The 23,266-nt window shown below is 37.9% G+C and overlaps 2 protein-coding genes across 3 annotated transcripts; both read right to left on the minus strand.

Annotated features, from left to right (window-relative positions):
- Positions 1-263: 263 nt before the first annotated feature.
- On the minus strand, positions 264-11,502 carry LOC115693226 (putative disease resistance protein At3g14460). 2 transcript variants are annotated; one of them, XM_056319414.1, is made up of 12 exons: positions 11,418-11,487; positions 9,321-9,570; positions 4,048-8,190; positions 3,763-3,823; positions 2,912-3,145; positions 2,726-2,818; positions 2,260-2,321; positions 1,710-1,749; positions 1,485-1,620; positions 1,297-1,382; positions 756-818; positions 264-664 (listed from the first exon to the last, which is right to left on the minus strand). In XM_056319414.1, the coding sequence occupies exon 3, from the start codon at positions 8,180-8,182 to the stop codon at positions 4,067-4,069; it is 4,116 nt and encodes a 1,371-aa protein (XP_056175389.1). In that variant the 5' UTR covers positions 8,183-8,190; positions 9,321-9,570; positions 11,418-11,487; the 3' UTR covers positions 264-664; positions 756-818; positions 1,297-1,382; positions 1,485-1,620; positions 1,710-1,749; positions 2,260-2,321; positions 2,726-2,818; positions 2,912-3,145; positions 3,763-3,823; positions 4,048-4,066. The 2 variants fall into 2 exon arrangements, with proteins under 2 accessions (XP_056175389.1, XP_056175388.1); XM_056319413.1 differs by lacking the exon at positions 9,321-9,570 and having other exon boundaries at positions 1,485-2,818; positions 11,418-11,502.
- Positions 11,503-19,916: 8,414 nt separating this feature from the next.
- On the minus strand, positions 19,917-20,572 carry LOC115693246 (EPIDERMAL PATTERNING FACTOR-like protein 5). The gene has a single exon (XM_030620223.2). The coding sequence runs from the start codon at positions 20,516-20,518 to the stop codon at positions 20,135-20,137; it is 384 nt and encodes a 127-aa protein (XP_030476083.1). The 5' UTR covers positions 20,519-20,572; the 3' UTR covers positions 19,917-20,134.
- Between the last annotated feature and the right edge of the window lie 2,694 nt (positions 20,573-23,266).

Here is a 23,266-nt window from a genome sequence, read left to right on the forward strand (position 1 = left end):
TTATTCCATTAAAAGAAATATACAAAATTTTTACTTTCGTTCCAAACCTATTTCTGGACTAAAAATTTGTTCCGGAAATAGAAAATGAAATTGCGTTGCTAAATAGATTGCTATTCCAAATCTGTTTTCAGTAATAGAAAAATAGATATGATTAGAAATAAAATAGTTATCATGCACGCCCTTAGTTGCCTCTGAAGCTAATCACCGAGCCAATATGAAATATAGAATCTCTTTTCTATATGGAACATAGAAGCATTTAGACATTCGCATAAAATTTTTTGTATAAGTTGTGCTCACTGTCTTACAAAATAATGTACTGTGCAAAAAGGGTTCTTTCGCAAATAATTAAATCATTTTACTGTGTACAGGAAAGCTGACTTCAAGGTGATGGACTATGAAACTTCCAGGGGCTCAAAAAACGAACCTATTGCTAGGATAAAATGGGTAAAGGGTCATAAATTATACCAGGACTGCAATCCCGACTCAGTTTTTAATTGTCGAACCACTCTTGGCTGATGGCAAGAACTAAACTCGCCTGATTCAACGAGAACTGAAGTATCTTCTTATGATCCTGGAAATTCCCATGGAAAGGCGTCTCCTTGCCTTGAGAAACCACCCAGAGCTCGTCCACTCTTCCAGATATTAGATGCTTATCGAGACTAAACTGCAAATCAAAGTGAAAAGAGGGCTATTAGCTGTGAAGACGATCCACCATTGGTCAAATTGAAGTATTTTGGCAAGAAAATCAATCTCACCATCAAATTTCCTCCTTGGAACAAGACCAGACCTTGAATGAGCGCCTCAACCGCATCCTAGTCCTACAGTTGGGGACAGTTAAAAACGCAGAATCATACTGATCTATCCTCAGACAAGAAACTAACAATTTACAAAGATAGCACTTTAGTAGTCACTGGTCATTAAAGCAGAACTTAAAGTCCACATTTGTAGACAAAGAAATTTCCACATTAATTATGTGCAAAGCCCATTACTGCCTATAGGCACGGATCTCGGAACTACTTGGTACTATAAATTTCTGTAATACAAAAACACTGATCAGGCTAGCATAACTATCCTATTTTCAATATTTTGCAAGTTGGAACAATTACATTGGTTTCTATTCCATTATAAGTTAGATGTATGATGACAGAGGCTCCCTGTAACTGTGATAACTGATTGCTTCTACTGTATTTTCAATGTAAAGACCAGATTCCGATGAGTGCAATTAGTGCAAGACAACAACAAGCTAACTGAAAAAGTAATTTAAGTCATAAGGTGGAGAAAAATGAGTAAACTTACAAGATGATTGGATGGCTCGTCAAGCAAATCTATGTGAGGTTTCTTGAAAGTTATCTCGGCAAATGCAACTCTGCTTTTCTGACCACCTATTTATATGGTCAAAGCACCATGTTATATGTGCAATATCATCCAAAAAGCCTCAGAGAAAGTACACAATGAACCGCAATTCAGATTACAAATTAACTGACCTCTAATAGAGCTTCACGATGTCATACGCAAAGAGGAAGGAGATGTATCAGACAAGATACACATTGGTTGAAGTGAAAAATTGCCTGTTACACCAAAGGAACGGAAGTGGGCTCAAAGCTTTTGTTCCGAAACTCCCTGCAGGAAGAATGCGACATAAGAAGGTATTTTTAGATAAACTGACATCATGTATGACGAAATAATATTCCACGGTAGAGTAAACATACTGATACTTTAAAGAATTGAATAGATTGGCCCCAGAGGTCACTGCTGACAATGCAAACACAGAGGCAGGTAGCATATTAACGCAATCTCAACCAAACAAGCATAAGTATATTGGCTAAAAATTTCTAGCAAGCCATTAGTAATAGTTCCTAACCCACCAGAGATCAAGACCCAAACGGAAGGTGATTTATGGAATATCAATGTTGTCATGAATTGGAGTTGTATTGAAAGGTTGGAGCCATGAGCTGCCCTAGAATTTTATCCCAGATCGACTGGTTAATACCATGAAGGATCATCATCAACAAATGAAGGTCTCGATGATAAAGAAAACCATTTTGAAAAAAAACTAACACCTCCTTTCTTCACAATCATATTACAGCATCCACATAACTAATCATGTTTTTAGATTTTAGGAAAGATTATTCTGATTTAGATCATATTCACCAGAAGAAAAATTAGGACATATCAGTGCCACCAAATAAAATTAAACTCTTCTTTTCTATTTTGTTAATTGCAAAAAATGACTCTTAACTTTGACATCATTAGCCCTACCTCAACAGCATTTGCAAGTGATCCTTCCAAGAGATTTTTTCCAATACAAATCACGATGGTATCTGCAAAACAACCACAGTGAATTGCTAGGGCACAAGAGAAAGATGTTGAAAGAAAACATACAACAAATGCTAAAAATGCAGAGGAATGTGATTGTGGAACGCTATGATTCTTTCGTGATTCTCACGCAAAGCATAGTGCATTTTCATTCACAATTTGTTTGGTGGGTCAGTCAAGTGCAAAAATAAGCAAACTTTTTGGGCATCAAGCAAAGTTGAAGGTAGATCATCAATAGAGCAAGAGGCAGCACTGTAAACATTTTGTCCTACAGATGTCAATCGTTCACCTTCAGCAGCTGGTTTTCGGAAATTTATGTGAAAACTCTCCATGAGGAAAGTCAGTTTGTATTAAGCATCGAATTGAGGAAGCAAAATCGAAATAGATGCCTTCAAAAACAAAAACTTACCCAAACCCTAGAAAACTGACTGTACATGGAAAAAGCAAATCATAGGAACCGAAAAAAAATCATTTGCCCAGAAGAAACACTTCCATCAACATCCTGCATCATTTAGACATCAGAAAGGATTAGATAGATTTGGCGAGAGAGATAGAGAGAGATATCCCCATGAAAATTATTATTACTTATGCTGACCAGAAAGCGGTTTTAGAAAAGCCGTTGAATGTCATAAAAGCAAAATTTCCAGCGATATGTCTCACGACTTGATCAGCAGGGTAAGGCCCCCGATCCCTCAGAGTTCTATAAGCTTCTGTGACGATGATGACCTCATTGGCGGTCTTGCTCAATCCATACTGCTGCTTAAGAAGAACAACATTCTCTATATGTCCTTGAAACAAGCAGAAGATGTCATCCACAACAGCAAACAATCTGCCAAAGAGGGTAACACATCAAATATCTACGTGCGATCAGCCATTTGAGGAGCGAAAACAGTGGCGCGATTTCTGTGAATTAACAATTCTGGCTTTCAAAATGAACTGGAGACTTGAGTGCCACTTTCTCCTTTAGGCTGATACTTGGAACCTCTCATGATATCACAATAAAGTCCAACAAAAATCAGTTTGATCTAACCGTTGCCTCTCTAAACAATGATGCCATGAAACTGTTTTTTTTTTAAGCCACCATTGTCATGAGATGGAGTTGGTATTTGAATAGAAGAAAGTTAAACTTTAATCTTTGACCAGGCAATCACTTTTTTTGAATGGGTTTTGAACTGCATGCTTCATTCAAAGTTTAGCTGTTGCATTTCCATATTCAAAACCTCTGCTTTCCATCCATTCTTCCATCTGTACAGTAACTTGGAAGAACGAAAGCTTCTTATTTTGAATATCGACCTGAACATGTTGAAAGAGATTATCCCTATTTAGATCATATCACTGAATTAAATGCTGAACATATTGGTGCACCAAATAGAAGTCAAAAGCTTGTTTTTCGTGTTGTGTTAAATTGGAGAAAATGATACATATAATTGACTACGGTAGTCCTACCTCAACAGCGTTCGCAAGTGATCCTTCCAAGAGATTTTGCCAATGCAGATCACAAAGATATCTGCAAAAACAGCCATGGTGAATGAGCTGAAGGCACAAAAAAAAGGAGAACATAGCAAGAGGCAGAGTTGAAGATATGTAATCAAGATAGCAAGAGGCAGCACAGTTATGTGAAAAATCTCAATGAGGAAAATATCAATTTGTATTACGCATCGAATTGGGGAATCAGAATTGAAATCGATGCCTTCAATACCCAAAAACTTACCCAAATCCTAGAAAACTCACTGTACATGGACGAATCAATTCACTGGATCCGAACGCCCTCAATCTCGATGCTCGGGATGTCTTGGATGAGGGGCCAATAGTGGCCAGTGAGTTTTGAGCATCCATCTTTCAGATTCTCGCATCCACCTATGCGCAATTGCTGGAGGGAGGGAGGGAGGCCATCCTCTGGCAAGTCCCTCAACTTGGGGCAATTGATAATCCCTAACACTTTGAGAGAGGAGAGATGGTTGCGAAGACCGTTTGATAGTCTTTCCGCCTCCCTCAAATTAAATATCCCAAAAATGATTAGAGAGGAAGGAAAGAGAAGACTCCACGCATCCTCGTCGTCCTCATCCTCCTCCGAAGGAAACCGCACCTTCTCTGCCTCCCCTCCCATGCTCAAGTCAATTCCCAGTGTCTCGAGGAATGGGAGGAAGGGTAAGCCCCATTCTCTCACTGGCTGCTTCAGATTCTCGCAATTCCAAATTACAAGGCTCCGCAAATTGGGGGGCAAACCTCCTTTGGGCAAGCATTTGATATTTTGGCATTCCCAAATGTCTAGCTCCTGGAGGGAGGTAAGATGATGCCACTGATTTGGTAGAGACTTTAGCTTCGGACAACCCACAAGTTCGAAAATTGATAGGGTGATGGGAAGGGGAGGGAGTATCTCCAATGCTGGACAGTGCCTTATTTCCAAACAAGTGAGATGGAAGAGCGTGTGAAGGCACTGTGGAAGGCTTATCAAATTCTCACAGTCATTAATAGACATAAGCTTGAGGGATTCTACAGTGATCTCTTCCAGCGACTTCACTCCCTTGCACTTGTAAATAGTTAGTGTCTTCAGAACAGTAAGTTTATCCTTGACAAACGGAAAGGATGTCAGAGAATCACAATTAACTATCCGTAGATATTCAAGCTGAAATATCGAGCTATTACTACTATGGTCATCTAGAGGAATAGTTTGTCCCTTGAGTTTTGGACACTCCCCAATGCTCAAATGTCTGAATGTGTGTACCTTGCTTGGAAAATTTTCTAAACTCATACAGTCTGTCAATTTTATCCTTTCAAGGTTGCACGGCAACTCTATCTCTCCTTCTCCTGCCACAAAAGATGTGAATCGAGGACAGCTTTTGATGGCTAAATCCTCGAGGCAAGTAAGATTTCGCATTTCATTTCCATCTGGCCACAAGTATGTTAACTTGTCACACCTTCCTATATGGAGCTCCTTTAGCTTGATCAGGCAGCTCATAAACCCATTATCAAAGCAAACAAGCTCTGTCAGATTGTCGATTTTGAGAATGATTAAAGAAGTTAGGTTGACCAAGCTCTCTAAGATCTCCTTTTTACAATCCTCAATATATAACTCACGGAGAGATGGAAGAGAAATCACACTGGTCGAGTTATTCAAATGTGGGCATGAATAGATTTCAAGCCTTATGAGATGATCAAGTTGACAAGGCAATGTCCCAACCAATGAAGGACAACTCCGAACCACAAGATACTGAAGACAAGAGAATGGGACTTCTTCTTCTAGGCTTCCAACATACCAATCCTTCCATGCCAACATCTCTTCAAACTTCAAAGTTCTTAAGGATGAAAATGGCCTTTTACTGCCATAAAATTCAGAGCCAATCATGCTTACTATATGTAGACTTTCAACAGATAATTCTCTTAGTGAAGGTAGTTGTCCAAGTGAGGGCAGTGATGTAACATTAGGACAGCCCCGCAAGCACAAAGACACTATATTAGAATAGGATGGATCATCTAACCATGAGGGGAATATTGCACCGCCATAATACGAGATGGTGAGATTTTCAAGATTAGTGTGAGGTCGTAGAGAGCGAAGCACCAGTGCTTCGCACTTTCCATTCCGCAAATTTCCAAAATTTTCACCCCAATGCAAGAATAAGCTGCTAAGGCCTCGCTTTCCAATTAAATTAGCATCAACCGCATCTCTAACTCCTTCCACCTTTTGCAATTCTGATATGAACAATTCTCCTTGAAGATGTGACAAGTTCTTTAGCTCCTTTAACTGTGACCCTTTGCTTGGTCCTACCACAAACTTGGACAAGATTATAAGATTCTTTAAATTACCGATACTCAATGGCATCCCTTTTAGACTCCCTGTATCTCTAATGTCAAGAAACTGTAAGCTGACCAATTTTGTGATTCCTTGAGGCAACATAGAAAGCTTTTGACAACCTCTTAAGATCAAAGCTTGTAATTTGCACAAGCCGTCAATTGACTCAGGTAGCCTTTCGATATCAGTGTACGAGAAATTGAGATATCGAAGATGTTTTAAATCACCAACACAATTCGGTACCTCTATGATGAAACAATGACATAATGAGAAGCTCCTCAAGTACTTCAATTTTGTCAGCAAGTCAAGTAGTACTTTGTTAGAAACGTGAAATTTGTTATCCCAATTAGATCTATCACTCAAGAACATTAAACTTCTTAGTACCTTCATTCGGTGACATGCTCTCATACATTTTGATGGAAGACACCGGAACGAGGTGAATGATGCATAACGAGCTTTCTCAAGAGATGCATCATCTTCATTACCTACCAGCTGAGACTCAAAGTTAAAGCATGTCCCATCTGCAATTGACTTTGCAAGATCATTCAAAAGATCATGCATTGAAAACTTAGATGTGTTGACACTTGATTGCTGAATAAATGATCTAGATACTAACTCATTGAAGTGAGTCCGTCCCCATTTCAAGATATTCTCATTTGCTCTTTGTCCATCTAAAAAGCCCTCTGATATCCATAACAATACTAGCTCATCCCTTTCAATTTCGTAATCCTTTGGAAATATCGCACAATAAACAAAACATCTCTTCAAATAAGAAGGAAGATGGGCATAGCTCAAATTCAAAACTCGAAGAACCTCATCATTTTCTCCCGTTGGAAGATCCCACATTTTGTTATTTAAGATAGCTTCCCATTGATTGGGATTCCCTTTATCACGTAGGAGACCGCCCAATACCTTCACTGCCAAAGGTGAAACTTTACATTTTTCAGCTATTTTCTTGCCTAAGTTTTCAAGATCCGGATGTCTCCCAAAATTTGTTTCTCTAAGAGCATGAAAGGCTAATAAGCTTGTACAATTATCAAGGGACAACTCCTTCAAAGTATACGACGAAGCTCCGGCTATGGAAACAACAGTACGATTGCGAGTCGTGACGATTATCTTGCTTCCCTTGGCCCCCGCTTCAAATGGCTTTAAGAGCGCAGTCCATTCTAAGTAGTTTTCATTCCAAACATCGTCTAAAACCACAAGAAACTTTTTCCCCGGTAGATTGTCCTTCAACTTAACTTGAAGCCTATTAAGATCTTCACTCTCGTTGGACAACTCGATGATCGACCGCAAAATAGTCTTTATTATGTCGAGAACATTAAAAACATCTGAAACACAAACCCATGCTGTCCTCTCGAAACAGCTATTCACTCTGGAATCATTATACAATCGTTGAGCTAAGGCCGTCTTTCCAATGCCACCCATCCCAACTATGGGGACTACGCTCAACGTGGTATTGGCATTTTCGGCTTCACCAGTCAATAGTTCAAGTAATTCTGCTTCTTCCTTCTCCCTGCCGAAAAATCGAGGCTCTGGCAGAGAACTGCTAGGGAGCCTTTTGTCAATAAAGTTAGATTTGTTAACAGCATTCTCTATCAAACCTAGATGAGCCTTCCTAGTGACGATCTCTTCCAACCTATCAGTGATCTTTTGTACCTCAATTTCAGACACGAGCAAGCATGGGTTTGGGTTCGATATGGAGGATTTATTTCGGCTAGTGAAAGGGAACTTCCATTTCACCGGACCTTTACTTGTGTTGGATTCTGCCTCCCACTTGGCTTGGGTGGCTTCAATCGCGAACTCATCAAGCAAGTTTTCCATGTCGTAGGCCAAGTCCCTAACATCGTCCAACCATAGCTTCACTGGACCTTTACCACTCAGTTGCTTGTCATCTGCATCATCCAGCACTGCATTTATTGTAACCAGCTTCTTCTTCCACTTATTGAGCAGGTCGATGCTAATTTCAGAGAAGGGCGGTGCTCCTTCCCTTTGCACATAGTCCAATCCCAGAGAAGCCAACTTCTCGAACAGGACCTGAAGGAAGGCACTCAAAAGGATCTCCCCAATGGCCATGGGTGAATCTGTAAAATGTAGAGAAAAACATGGGTAATGGTGAAGCAAAGTGATAATGAGCTAATGGAGAGAAAAAAAATGGGGAATCAATCACCGTAGAGAACGAGGGGTATGGCGAAGCAAAGTAATAGTGAGCTAATGGAAAGAGAAAATTGAAATCAGGGAAGACTTAAACTTTTAACTACCAAAAACATTAAACAAAGACCCAGACTTTCAAGGATGCACATCATTGATTAGAGAAATCAAAATAATTTACTTTTCAACCGCAAGTGCTTGTCTCGTAATGTTTAAAGATTACCTTTGTCTGTTCAATAAGGAAAACAAAGCACTCGCTTTGGGCTAAACAAGAAAAAAGGGTCAGCACACCAACTAATCCATTATGCAAGTTGCTTTATTTTGCTCTTGAAATAGTGAACCGGTAAAAACTCATCAACTAACAATATATAATCCATTGAAAAATCGTACTTCACGCTAATGAACGGGAAAATCGAGTTCAAAAAGAACACAATTCTACTATCAAGCGATTTCCAATCATTTACTACTATGTCAGCACCCTTTAGCAGATCATTGTTGCCCATCTTGCTGCGAATTTTCAGCGTTGTAACTACCACTTAAAGCCTACATTGATCGAATGCAAAATATGCGATCAATGAGCGAAATCTTTTAGAGAGCATGTGCTCTCCACCCAGAAAGCATGTACTCTCCACCCAGAAAGCATGTACTCTCCATCTAGTCTTTTCTTCTGTTTATCTACACCTATTTGTGCAGCAGGAAGGCATCTTCTTTCATTAAACATCATGGGATTCGTAATCTTTCAGAAAGCACATGCTCTCCGCCCATAACGCATATGGTCTCCATCAAAGATTGGCCTTGACAAGAGGGCACGCATCTAGAGATAAAGATTAGCCATTTTCTTCCTATCCAGCGAACACAACCCAGTGATATTGGCTTGACTTTGAGGGCGAGGTCCATTGGAACAAGAAGAAATGCACTGCACTACTCCAAGTCACAGTAACCGTTAACATTGAATTAATCAATGGACACCCATCTAGGAAGACTTGTTCATTATACATTGTATTCAGGAATCGTTCGGAAACCATGTACTCTCGACTCAGAAAGCATGTTCTCTCCTTCCAACCTTTTCATTTGTTTATCTTATATCTTTTTTGTGCAGTAGATGAACGCATTCATTAAACATTTTGTATTCGGAATCGCTTGAAAATATGTGCACTTCACCCAGAAATCACGTGCTCTCCATCTTAGGCAATGGTAATCTGATGATTCTGATCGGTACGAAGAACAAACAAAGAGGTTGCTTCTGGCAATGTTTTTCCTTTTTACCTTGGGTGAAAGTAAATGTTCCTCTTTTCCTTTTGTCTTTCATTGATCTATGATTAAGAAAAAATTCATAATGAAAAATTCACAAGGAGGTTAAAGTCACATTTATCTGTTTAACAATATGATTTTTTTTATGGGTCTGAGCATTTCACTTCTTTTAGGTGGTGATTTTGTATTTTTTTTTCCCCTCTCCTTTCTCTCTATCATATCTTTTACTTTCTCGTAGTGGGCATGCACGATGACAAACATTTACTCTTCGTTCACCTTTTTTTTTCATGAATTATTTGTAAAACATGTACTAAACCCTTTATTCGACGATGACATGCATTATTGGTCCCTCTCTCTCTCTCTCTCGGGTTCAAAGGAAAGAAAAAGGATAGAGCAGAATTCAATGGAGTGATGTGTTCTTGACTTGACAGCCCCACCAATTCATTCTATATCATAAAATTATTTTTTGCACGCCTGCAAAAACTAAAATTAAAAATGACCGACTAAAGATTATTTAGTATGAATTAGAACTTAGAAGGGGAGTCAACAAATAAAAGAGAGTTACTCACTTTTAGGAGTGTACAATATAAAATGACGACTTGGGCTTTTTAGGGTTGAACAATATGCAAAGTCTGTTTGATACGATATTAATGCGCATTATAAAAGAGGAACAATGTCAAAAAAATTTCTGATGTAGAAATACCTTTTTTTCTATCAAAATACGATTCTATGCGTCTTCTTTTTCTAACGAAGCACAATTTTGATTTTCATAATTCAAAATTTAATTTTTTATCGTGAACAACTGCATATATTTTTTTTTCTGTTTTGAAAGAAAATACATGGATTGGTTTTCCGTACTAAACTACTATTGATTTTTGCATGATGAAAACAAGTCGTCCGCACGCAACACCCTTGGGACTTCGACTGGAACTACTTCATGTGAAGTTTGAATTGCAACCGTATTAACTTGACTCGATTGATTACATTGGCACACCTTAAAAGAATACTAAATCTCAAACACCTTATTAATTCATCTTCCCCCTTTTGGTTGATGGTAAATCCACTATATCCACTATAACTATATAATATGAACTTTTCATTATAAGAGTGAATATGGGAAAAGACACAACAAAAGTTATTTATTTTGTTTGGCACCACAAAATTATGCAAACATGACTTTCCCGTGAATCTTGCCGAAGAGGAATAAAGCCATTCTCTTACGATATTTATTGTTGCTCACCCAATTTCATGGACTAAAATGACGATGCAAAATAATTACTCGGCAAGCAAGATAAAATTCGGATTCCATCATAAATGAATATTTCGATCCCAGGACTGCTAATCATGTAAAATCATTTCACATCACAGTGTGTTTAGTAAAAAGAACAATGATAGAGAGATTAAAAGTTAATCTTAATGTCCTAATATTACTATCTAACAAAAATTAAAATAACATTTTTTTGTTATTAAACTTGACATCAAGTATTTGACATCACCTTCAATCGAGATTATAGATGGGCGTGAAATTGATTTAAGAACCAAAATATTGTTGCTGCTGCTATTGCCACCGCCTCCTCTTCTTTTGCTCAAAATATTGCTTTTGTCTCCATTAATAGAAAGGTTTAAAAAAAAATAGGTAGTTGCTCTTGTGTAATAAATGCCCACAAGAGGCTTCTTATTCTTTTTTGTCTGTCTTATTTTAACTCTCAAACCACTCTATGACTTTTGCTATGTTTCTTTGTAGAGCGTGGAAGTCAAATCCCATACTTGAAACTAAACGTCTCCACCCCCAGTCCCGTAAGAAGGTGGGAATTCGAACTTCTCACTTCCCCCTTTCCAAGTGTGGTAGCGAAGTTATGGCTGCATCAGTTCAAAGGAAAAATAAAGCAAGTAGATAGATGTCTCTTACCTTTTCTGAGTCAACTTCCTGAAGTAGATCGGTGAATAGGATGAGATCAACGATAGCAATCCAGTAAGCACTAGATTCGGACGAGAAGGAGGAGAACACTATCGAGCAAGGAGGGCGAGCATGGGTTATGGGGAAGCTAAGTGATAATGAGCTAATGAAGAGACAAAACTATAAAGTCTAGGAAGACCAAGACTTTTCACCTACCAAAGAGATGAAACGAAGACCAAGACTTTCTAGGATGTTGTCTGTCCACCATTTCTTGTTTCGTAATATTTAAAGATTGTCCTCAGATATTTGTAGTTTCCACAATCATATATCTGATAATGTAAATAAACCATAAAGTCAGAAAGACCAAGACTTTTCGTTAGACAATTACAAGTCATCAGAGAGACGACTAACTTTGTCTGTTCAATATGGAAAAAGCTAATTGTATGTTCGTCCACATGAGGAATCGAGGACCTTCCTATATTTTATAATATAGTTAACTTATTCCAGTAAATTATTTTCTTAAACATCTGTGAATCTTTAGTACTATAACTGTCACGTGAAAGCCTACATTGGTCACATATTCACCAATGAAGCAGAAAACAAAGACATTGAAATCACAAGGATATTGAGAATATATGGAGATATGCATTAACTCATCACTGAAGAAAAATTACCTCTTATTCTCTGTTTTGGATGGCCACAAGAAAAGGTCCTCGGTTTCAAACACAAGCCAAAAGTCTTGATCTAAAATAGAGGTCAAAAGGTGATTTTTTGTCGTATGACCAACTTAGAGTGCACGCTGATTATCGCTAAAAATTTATTACTCATGAGTGTTTTGTTAGCTTCTTTTGCATATGTACATTCCCGGTGACCTTATGATTTCAATGTCTTTGTTTCATGCGTTATTAGTGCTTATGCAATCAATATAGGCTTTTACGCAGCAGGTGCTGAAAATTCAATCCAAGATAGGCAGCAATGATCTATTGAAGGGTGCTAAGGTAGTAGTTGATGATCAAGAACCACTTGATAGGAGAATCGTGGTCCTTTGCGCGATTTTCTTGTTCATAAGTGTGATGCCTAGAGTATTATTTTTCGTAGATTATGTTAGTTGGCAATGCCTGACCCTTTGTTAGTTGGCGATGCCTAACCCGTTTTCTTGTCCAATGATAAATGAAGCTGACCCCAATTAATAGGACTGATAAATAAACATCTTTAGGTAACTTGCACCGATTGAAATAAATGTTGACGATCCATCTAACAATGGCATCTTACTCTCATTTAAGATCTAACTTGCTTCTCAATGATTGCTACTGAGTTTTATGGGTTCGTAGTAGTTTCGATTAAAAATTACCTCGATACTTCGTCTGGGTTCCATACCTGCCATGCGCTTGAGATGTTCGATAAAATGCATATGAGAAATCGTTGTGAAATAGTCCTTGCCATTGGTCAATAACGGACAAGTATTGATGCATTTATTATGTTACCGTTCATGCTGTCAGTCATCAGGTGAGAATTTTAATATGTTTCATAGTCACTAAGAAAATTTTTAAATAGTCTCGTGTTTTCTTTTCTATTTGCGTGTGCCGGTGATCAACGATGGTGTTGGTCGTCGTCGTCCAGATGATGGTGCCAAATCCATGGCCTGAGTGTTACTCTATATCAATTTACTCTGGCTTGTTCGTCGCATTTCTTATTATCTGTGTTCCTTGATTGTCCTGTGGCCGGCGGATATTGGTGGTCAAAAACGATGACTGAAGGTGGCAGCAATAGCGTTCCGGAACGAATGGAGATAGGTGACGGTAGGGCAGGGATATTTCCAGCATAAGGTTCCAAGGATTTTTGGTTCGTTGAAGTTGTAGATGTCTTCAAGATTGTTAGCCTTTAGGCGTTCTAGGTTCATTTTGGGAAAAGTAAAATTTCGTGCTCTGGGAACGGTTCTGTGAACGAATTTGAGTGCTAGAAGAAAGTGAAGGGGAAAAATAGAGAATAAGAAGATGGGCTTTATCTTGGAAAATAGAATTTGTGTGGGTTCAGGGCTTAATCCATCTGCAATAGAAATTGGGCTTAAGGTAGGCTTGATGCGGTTAAAAGGAATGGGCTCAGTACAGTCGTCCTCCAAGCTTAACAGGAGTGTATCTGAAATTGGGGCTTTGAAAGTTCTTTTTACATTGAAGTGGGCTGGATATAAGAGCCCGGTGATGTCCCAAGCTTAAGATCCAACTTGAGACCAGAGATGTGGCCCAAGTTCGAACAGGGGACAGGGACCCGGCCCGAGTCCCCATTTTCCAGGAACACAAAAATAATATATATAAATGTCAAAAAAATGAAAATTTGAAGAATTATTAGAAAATGGGTCTTGATTAGGTTATTAAATCTCAATGTTAGATTTATCTTGCTTAGTTTCATTTAGTTAGTGTACATATAACGTAGGGATCTTAATAAGCACCTTTGTTTTAATTTAGGTTTAGGTAGAGTAGTTTTTGAGAAAAAAAAATTGGATTATATTGAAATTTAGCTCAAGGGAGTTGCTGTCCTGGAACGTAATAACAAGGCCCAACTCGTATTAGATTATTTTGGTGCACTCTATTTTATAATTGCTTTTGTTACTATTTTGATAAATTGGTTGCGATTCTTTTATATTGCTTTTGTGTCATGATTTGCTTGTTTTTGTTAAATGTTTAGGTTACATCTTTAGGATCATAATAAACACCAAAAAATTATGTATGGACACTCAGCAAATGAAAACTTTAGCATTCATAATTTGGTAAAAAAACTATGTGGACAAAGGGCATTAATTTGAATAGCTAGTGTAATCAAGTCCCCCACTTTAGATTTCTAGTTACGTAGAAAGTGAAGTATTCTCTCATGCCTCACTTGATTTCTAGCCGACCCCAATAAGTTAATGGCGACTCCTTCACAAGATGTAATTTTCATAGGTTAATCAATCTCAACGAATTTTCCGACGTTGCTCGAGGTGAGGATTTGGAGAACTCGCACCGATTGTGGATCGTTGGTCCCCGACTTGACATTACCTCTAAATCTTTCTTTTCAACCCATGTCGAGAGTGTCACGACAGACCTGTAACAATCCAAGCTAAGTGGAAAACAAAGTGAAAAGCCTCTCGCGAGAAAGACCTTCACAGAGAGAGAGAGAGAGAGAGAAGGAAAGGGGCATACCTTCTTCTTCTCGAGGGGATGATGGGTTTGGTCGACATCTAGTGCAAGCGCGACCTTAGCTTTAAGAGAGAATCGAGTGCTCGAGCGTGCTCGAGCTAGGTCTAAAGTATTTCGTTAACTTAGTTCTTCTTAAGTGGGTCAAAAATGGCTGGGAATGCCGCTAAGCTTATGTACGTCATCTCATAAATGATATTTACATTTTTACCAAAAAATAAAAGTGGGTCGAAAATGGATTTTGCGAAAACTCATTAAAGACCCAATCTCATTTATTTATAACATTTGAAACCCACTTTCTCCGGGTCATTATAATGATGAATAATAAATATATAACACAGTCTTAAAAATGTGAGTAAAAAATTGGGCTCATGATCCATTTTGACATCTCTAAAGAGACCTAACAACTTACGTTATTGTTCATTATAAAGAAATGGAGTGGAAAGAGTATGGTGATTCTTTTTATTGCGTTAGAAAATTTGTGGAATGATAAGAAATGGCATCGAAATGTTTAAAACGTCTTCGAAATATGTAATGTTTGAGGATAAAGTAACGAGGTACGAAATAATTGTGTGCAATAAGCCTCTTAACATTTTCCTAAGGAATGGCCATTTCCCCTGTTTAGTGGAAAGCTCATTCTTTTTTCTTTTTTTTCTTTTTTGAGTAAACAAATCGAGGAAACGGAATCGCAAGATTGACCTCACTTTCACAAAAAAAAAAAAAAAACACAACAAAATAAAGGAGAAATTTTTTTCAATGAAATATCAAGTCTCTATCGAAATGAAAGAAAAAATTATTATTCTGATCTATATATAAGCATTGCTCCTGTCAAGAAAATTGAAAAATTTGTTACCATTTTAAAAGAGGGACATTCAATTCTCACGACACCGGTACTTCTTTTGTAGGCATGACCCATTTGAATTAGAGTTAGGCCGGTAAACCCTAAACCGATCCAATCCCAAATGAATTGATAATTCCTTACCACGAAACCCGTCCAGTGCGCAATTATTTTGAAGCCCGATCACTTTTTGCAAAACTAAAAAGAGGGGAAAAAATTCAAAATGCAATGTCAGGCTTCTACAGTAAAAAAAAAAAAAAGGAAAAATTATTGTTGGGAATGCAAAGAGCGGTCCCATTGAAGGACATCGACAGCATAGTGGGACTTGAACATATCAGAATTTCTCAGAAATTATACAAATTTTGGAGGGTGTGTGTGTCATCTCGAGAAAAAGAAGAAGAAGAAAAAAGAATAGATATGGACTTTTTCTGCAAAACGGTCACGGATTTCGAAGAGGGGCCTTTTCTATCTAAAATGAGCTTGTGTTTGGATCTCGATTTGGTGAAACGGGAGGGCGTTTCCACTAGTGCATCAATTATTTCGTGTGGGCCGCCACCGTTCACTTTGGAGGCTGGTGCAATGGAGGGCGACCGGACTATGTGGAGAAAGGTTCCAAGAAGTACAAAACCAGAAAGGAGGGATTGTCATTGTTTAAGAGGTAAGGTGCATGGGACTTTACTCTTAATGTTTAAGTTCTTTAGGAAAGCGACACGGTTGGATATATGAGATATCGCGATGTTATTTGTAGTTCTCAAATGGTAATCGTATTGTGTGGTCACTTTGAATATTCTTTTTTAGTTTTCATGAAATGAGCCGATAGTCACAAATGGTATTAGAGCTGAACCCCCTTCAATAAATGTATTCCAGTAATCTTAAAATTGTTGGGAATGCAAGAGCTTGGGACCTTCTCAAGTAAAGATCCAACCTCCATGGTGACCGAGTACACTTTTCACGGGCTTGGTTCAAATGGATTGGATTGAATGATTACACAAACACTTTGGTGCTACAAAGAAACTTTGGTCAAGGAGAAGGGTGAGCACCAGTCCCGAATAAACCTTGGAATCGGCTCTACCCAATCGGTTCTGGGCCGATCCCAATTCCAAATTTTTTTAATCAATTACCACTTGTCCGGTTCTCGGTTTAGATTGCGGATCCGGACTAAAGTAGAGAATCGGACCAAATCGGGGAACCGGATCAAGATAATCCTAATTCTCTCTTTTTACTCTTGCATTGCATCTTGTTGCCGCCTTTGGTTCCTTGCTTATCATGTTAAGGAATTTGACGACTGCTAGATGACAAAGTTATAAAAATCTTTGGCTACATAAGAAAGTTGCGATGGCACGAGGGAAGTTGCTTGAATATAGAAGAAATTTCCAAAAAGATGTTTATTTTTAAGAGACATGAAATTGATGGGTGGGGCTCATTTTTTTTTATCTGTTTAGTAGATAAAAAATGTTTATTAAGGATGGAGTATTGAAGCATTGATGTCATGTTGGCCACAGTCATCCATCAATAGCTTTTAAATTTGTCGGTGAATATTTTAAAGATTAATGAACCTAAAAATAAAATAAATAAATAAAGAAACTGGACCTTTTCCAGATAGACCCTGGAACCTGACCCGACCGACAAATTCGGTTCCAGGGTCAATTCCAAGATCTACAAGGTACTGTCCAAGTTCAAAAAACTAAAAATCGATCTTAACAAGGTAGGATTTAAGTTTTAGGTCTGAAATTTACCCATATTGAAACTACTTACCCCTAGTCAAGGACACGTAAAATAAACGACGATATTATTATCCTCACTCTTTATAGGTACATAAACAAAGAAGAATATTTGTTTATGTACTTATTTCCCGATGAGTGATACATTTGTTTTCACAAACATGGGGAATCATTAAGTTGGTAATTACCCAATTGCACTCCGATGAAAGGGGTGTCATGACCCCATCGAATCAACCAGTTCGTGAATGAGAACTTCCATACTCACTGTTTCTTCGTTTCAATTAAACGACGATATTATTATCCTCACTCTTTATAGGTACATAAACAAAGAAGAATATTTGTTTATGTACTTATTTCCCGATGAGTGATACATTTGTTTTCACAAACATGGGGAATCATTAAGTTGGTAATTACCCAATTGCATTCCGATGAAAGGGGTGTCATGACCCCATCGAATCAACCAGATCGTGAATGAGAACCTCCATGCTCACTGTTTCTTCGTTTCAATTAAATGAAAAGTCAAAAATTAATGTTTTTAATTTTCTGCCAAAATATAGAATATTATTCAACTTTTAGGAAATTATGAAAAATTCATATGAAAATTTATGTGTCAATTTTAGACAATGTGTGACATCCCATGAATTTCCACTCCCCTTTCTTGCGGCAATAATTCGCCTGCAAAGGGACACAGCCAAAAAAAGATATAACGTCCTTTTAGAACTGACCAATACCCAAAATCATTATTTGCTCGAGCAAAAGGGTGTACTACACAAGGTGGAAAAAGAGGAAATATGCTGAGACCTTCTTCTTCAGCACTCTCAGGTCAGACGCAGCGATACAGAAAAGGTCAAATACCGTAGGAGGGAGAGACGACGACTGAGTGCTGTCGTATCTTTCAACAGTCGCAGCATATTATTGCGATTATCATTATTGTTGTGAAAAATAACAGAAGAAAAAGTAGAATTGCAGGTGATTGATCAGCAGGGTCAGAGAGAAAGAGGGAGAGAGAGAGAGATGGTTGTCCTTTTCTTGCAACTTTTTAAGGCTTCCTCCCAAGCACAGGACACGAGAATAGGAAAGATGGAAGCCCCACGTTTTGGTGCACATGCTCTGTTTTCCGTGGTTTTTGCGTTTATGTTGTACGGCCCTCAAATCCTATTCCCTTTCTCATTGCCATCCACCATGTCCCTTTTCTATTTTCATATTCTACGGTTCAGAGAGAGAGAGAGAGAGAGAGAGAGAGAGAGAGAGAGAGAGAGAGAAAGGAGTTCATTGACAATTTTGATAAGAAAAAGGGAATGTGGGAACGTGTTTTGAATGTGACCGGAAGCATGGTCTCTGACTCGGTTAATGAATTATGCATTAGGATATTGATGAATTGATTGGGTGTTGTTCCATTTTCTTATTTGGTTGTCGCAATCCTCCCGAGATGAAATCCAAGGTGGTATAAGGGATTGTTAGGAGGGCGTAGGTAATCTACCTGGTCACTAGGTAACTCTTATACTTCGTATGGATTCTCTCAAACTCTTTCGATTGCAACTTAACTTCTCATAATTTATTAAATGAGATTAGAGACTCCATTAACCTATTATAGGGCCGATTAGAGTTGTGTAAGACGCGGGAATCCACCTTACTTTCACGAATCAAAGATTTAAAATGATCTAAAAGTCTGACTGCATAATACTTTAAAGTGACCTATAAATCTTTGTAATGACTTGATAATATTTGTTCTATTTTTTTTTAGTTTTTTTAAGGATTGAATATCAAGAAATATAGTCCTAATTTTTAGGAAACTCTCAATGCCTAAATAATCGAATACTGTCCCAACTAAAAAATATGTGGAAATGACCTTTGGCCAAAAAATTTAAGTGTCAACATTATTCCAATCAAGTTGCTTAAATTTCCTTATGTTGAGAAAATTATTTCATTCATGTTATTTTTTGAATAGAAATTTATACATACAATGACACGAAAAGAAAAATCTCGTCTAAATTACACCAGAAGGTCCAGAACATTCTTTTCATGAAAAGATTCCAGACAGACTGAGAAATTTTTAATCCAGTTCTTGGTCCTAAGACAGGTCGCTTTCAATTTGACATTTTGCCCCCAACTCTCTTTTCCTAATATTTGTAATTAGGAAATCACAATGTTTTCATCAACTTGAGAGAGTAAAAAAACAAATGAAGATGCGCAACTAGCATGGCCTAGCTTTGGTAACTTATGTAATTTAAAGATTTAAATATGAACAAACATATTTATATAATTATTGGTTTTAGTACTAGGGAATTGTTGATATTTCTCAACCATGAAAAGATATCATTTTTAATCCAAAATATCACCAACCGTGGAGATGAATAATTATGACGAATCAAGTTCTTTAGTTTACGTTCTTAGTCCTCATGTCCCATTCCATCATGAAATACACAGAAAGTATACAATTTTCTTTTGCATATTCTCATCTATAAATACCACACTAGATAAAATTACATTCACGAATTAGATCTCGATAATTGAGACGCAACATAAATCCCTAAAAGATACTCCGTACCAATACCAAACTCAAATTTTTTGAGTCACTTGTGAATGCAGCTCCAGACTTTCATGGCGGATTTAATACATAACCGAAGCAGAAGGCGAGAAAGTCAATTTGTCTCATACCATCCCCGTGTAATTTCCGACATTATTGCAAGTCAAGAAAACCGGCAATAAATAAACAAGAAAAATAGAAAAATCCTAGGAATCAATGCAAGTGAAAAAAAAAGGAAGAAAGCACAAAAACAAGTGTTGTCAACGGCAGTCTTTGCATTCCCAATATGTTTCCCTGTCCCGACCAAAAATCAAACCTCTCGCAAAATATTAAAAAAATATTTAAATTTAATTACAAACTGCAAATCGTTTACACTGCACTAGCACAAAAAAATAAAAATAAAATGAGAAATAAATGAAAAACTCCACTTTTTTTTCCTTTTTTTTTTTTTTGGTGCTGGGTATCTCTCTGCATCAGGGCATGAACAGCTTGTTCCCGCAGCTGCATCGCCAAGCCTCCGGATAATACTCCAGCGGCGCGCTCAGGCCGGGCCGGACCGGCACGTGGACCGGCTTGCATGGCGAGCAGCTCCCGCACCTGGATCTGCACGACGGCGGAGCCGAGCCCGGCCCCACGAGCCGCCTCCGAGCAGCCCCCGACGACGACGACGACGACCCACTTGCTGCTCTCCCGCCGGAGAGTCCCCCGCGCGTTATCGAGACGCCCTCTCGGGAGAGACGCCTGGCCGACGCCGGCGCGAGGAGGAGGAGGAAGAAGAGGCCGAGGGCGAGGGCGAGGGCAGCGACGGCCGGCCGCCGCCGCGTCCGGCGGTCCCGGCTGCGGCGCAATGTGCACATCACTGCGATGTCAAGGAGCAAGAAGAGGAGATTGAGCTACCGTGTGTCTCTCTGCGAGAGAGAGAGAGAGAAATGGTTTGATTTTCAGTTGATATGATTGAATGAAGGGTTTTTTATTATTTATTTATTTATTTATTGATGTTTTTGGAGTGTGAGCGTGCGGGAGTCAAAGTCAAAGACAGAGACCAAAAGATTAGTAGAGAGAGAGAGAGAGAGAGAAAGAGAGAGAGAGAGAGAGAGGGGTGTGATGTGATTTGTTTTATTGTTTGGCTTAGGCAGAGGAGGGGTAGGGTGGGGCGTACTTCTACATCTGGTTGATTGGGATTGATCAATGTGGTGTGTGATTGAATGATCGGTGGATCCAAGGTGATTATTGCGGGGAGGGTGAAATTAAGGTGTTAAGCATAGGGGAGTTATTATTATGGTGGGAGGAATTGACAAGAAAAAAAGATTAAATTTGGAATAAATTAAAGTGAAAATAATGCGGAATTGAACGTAGCCAGCTGCCAAAATCCATTATGAATTTGGAGAATACAGAGTTTAGATGAGGTATTTATAGACTTTTAAGATGTCTATATACAGTAATAAAAATACATTACGATATCAATTCATATAAGATACTAAGATATGTTCACGGTGTATGGAAATATACGCACAATGTGTGAGCCTTTTTTGCTACTCTTTGGCAACTAGCGGCTATTATTCATTAGAGAATGTAGCACAAGCAATCAAAAGATAAACTATGTTTCCCCTTTGACCAAAAAAAAAAACTGTGTTTACACTTAAGATCTACAAGGGTATTTTTACAACCTCAAAAAAAAAAAGATTATGGTAATATATTTTAGGGTGGATAAATTTTCACATCTCAAATGGCTACACACGCAACCTAATTGAACATTAAATAACTATTGACTAATGTACCCTCCATGTATATATGTATGTATAATCGAAGACATATAATTCTCATATAATAAAAAATTGGATGCAATTATTTTTGGAAAAACTAAAAGAGATGATGCTTGTTCATCACCGAGACCAGTCCCATGGCCCCATAATTTTCTTATGAATAATCTTAGAGGCTAGTCTATACAAGATGATGGGTGCTAAATATTGTGATTGAAGTGGTGGTAACTGAAGCCTTTTTTATTTTTAAGTTACTAGAGCAAATTAGTCTCAAATATGCATTATAATTACACATAGCAAATTAGCCTCAAATATGCATTATAATTAGACGTACTCAACGTTCAGAAAAAAATATCATATATAATTTTTTATTTTAAAGATTGTATATGAAGCCATTTAAGGGGTGGAAATAGCTCCACTCTATATTTTTCCTTTTGTTTTGCACCAATTTTGGCAAATAAATAAAATGTTGCTTGAGTTTAATTAGTGCCCGGACTTTTACAAGATGACGAAAATTTTAAAGACATGGAAGAATTTCAATGGAGATCCCTCCGTGCTAAGGAAATCTTTTGGTTTTGTGCTCAAGACAATATCCGCTAATTTCATTAGTGACCATAAGATTTATTCATATGTTACCAAGTTAATTCATGTTTAACCCGACTTTACTCTGCTTTTAATAAAATAAATTTGCTTGATACTTGCGGAAAGTTGAAAAAACAAATTCTTTTATTTGATCCTGCCTTATTTATATATTGTTTCCCTCTTTTCCTATTTATATATTTCTTCATTCTCTAAACATAATTCATGATACGGAAATCTCACAACATTTACCCGTTTTTTAGTAAAACTTTTTTTTAAATAAAATTTTAGTAAATGTGGCATAACTCTCTTTTATACTAGTTAAGAAAATATATGCCCTCTTTATTAAGGGTAATCGATTCTAGGATGGTCATGTTCAAACAATGCACATGATATTTAACATCCAAAAAACTGCCAAATAAAATGCGTCCGTCCGGACTGAAAACTATAACCAAAATCTTTTTTTATTAGGCATTAACTTTGAACCACGTGCATCTGAAGCACCTTTTATTAAGATCAATTACTTAAATCAATGTAGTTATATGTAAACCTAAAGTAATCGCATGATGAATCAAGAAGTTAGAGATAGCTTTCGATTTTTGAAAATGAGAACCGAGTCAATTTGTACTCCATGCCAATACCACACTCAAATTTTTGAGTCACTTGTGATTGTGAATGCAGCTCCAGACTTTTCATGGTGGATTTAATACATAACGAAGCACAAGGTGAGAATCAATTTGTCTCATACTATCCCTATGTAATTTCTGACATTAAAGCAAGTCGGAGAAAACCGGCAATAAATAAACAAGAAAAATAGAAAAATCCTAGGAACCAACGCAAGTGAAAAGAAAGAAAGCACAAAAACAAGTGTTGTCAAAGGAAATCTTTGCATTTCCAATACGTTCCCTGTCCCGACCAAAAATCAACCTCTCACAAAATATCAAAAAAATTATACATTTAATTACAAACTGCAAATAGTTTACCCTACACTAGACACAAAAAATAAAATAAAATAATATAAAAAATTCGATTTTTTTTCCCTTTTTTTTGGTATCTCTGTTTCAGGGCACGAACAGCTTGTCCCCACACTTGCATCGCCAAGCCTCCGGATAATACTCCCCTCTGTTCGGACTGGGTTGGACCGGCATGAGAACCGGTTTGCAAGGCGAGCAATTCCCACACCTGGATATGCACGACAGCGGCGCTGAACCCGACCGCTCAACTCAGCCCTCAACGACAACCACCCACTTGCTCTCCCGCTGATCG

Source organism: Syzygium oleosum, unplaced genomic scaffold (assembly GCF_021117445.2).
Source record: "Syzygium oleosum isolate NSW1041296 unplaced genomic scaffold, Sole_v2.1 Sole_v2.17, whole genome shotgun sequence".
NCBI classification, from domain to species: domain Eukaryota; kingdom Viridiplantae; phylum Streptophyta; class Magnoliopsida; order Myrtales; family Myrtaceae; genus Syzygium; species Syzygium oleosum.

Excerpts from the sequence above, each read along its gene's own strand:
- LOC115693226 (XM_056319413.1), bottom strand. The coding sequence starts at position 8,182 with ATGGCCATTGGGGAGATCCTTTTGAGTGCCTTCCTTCAGGTCCTGTTC.
- LOC115693246 (XM_030620223.2), bottom strand. The coding sequence starts at position 20,518 with ATGTGCACATTGCGCCGCAGCCGGGACCGCCGGACGCGGCGGCGGCCG.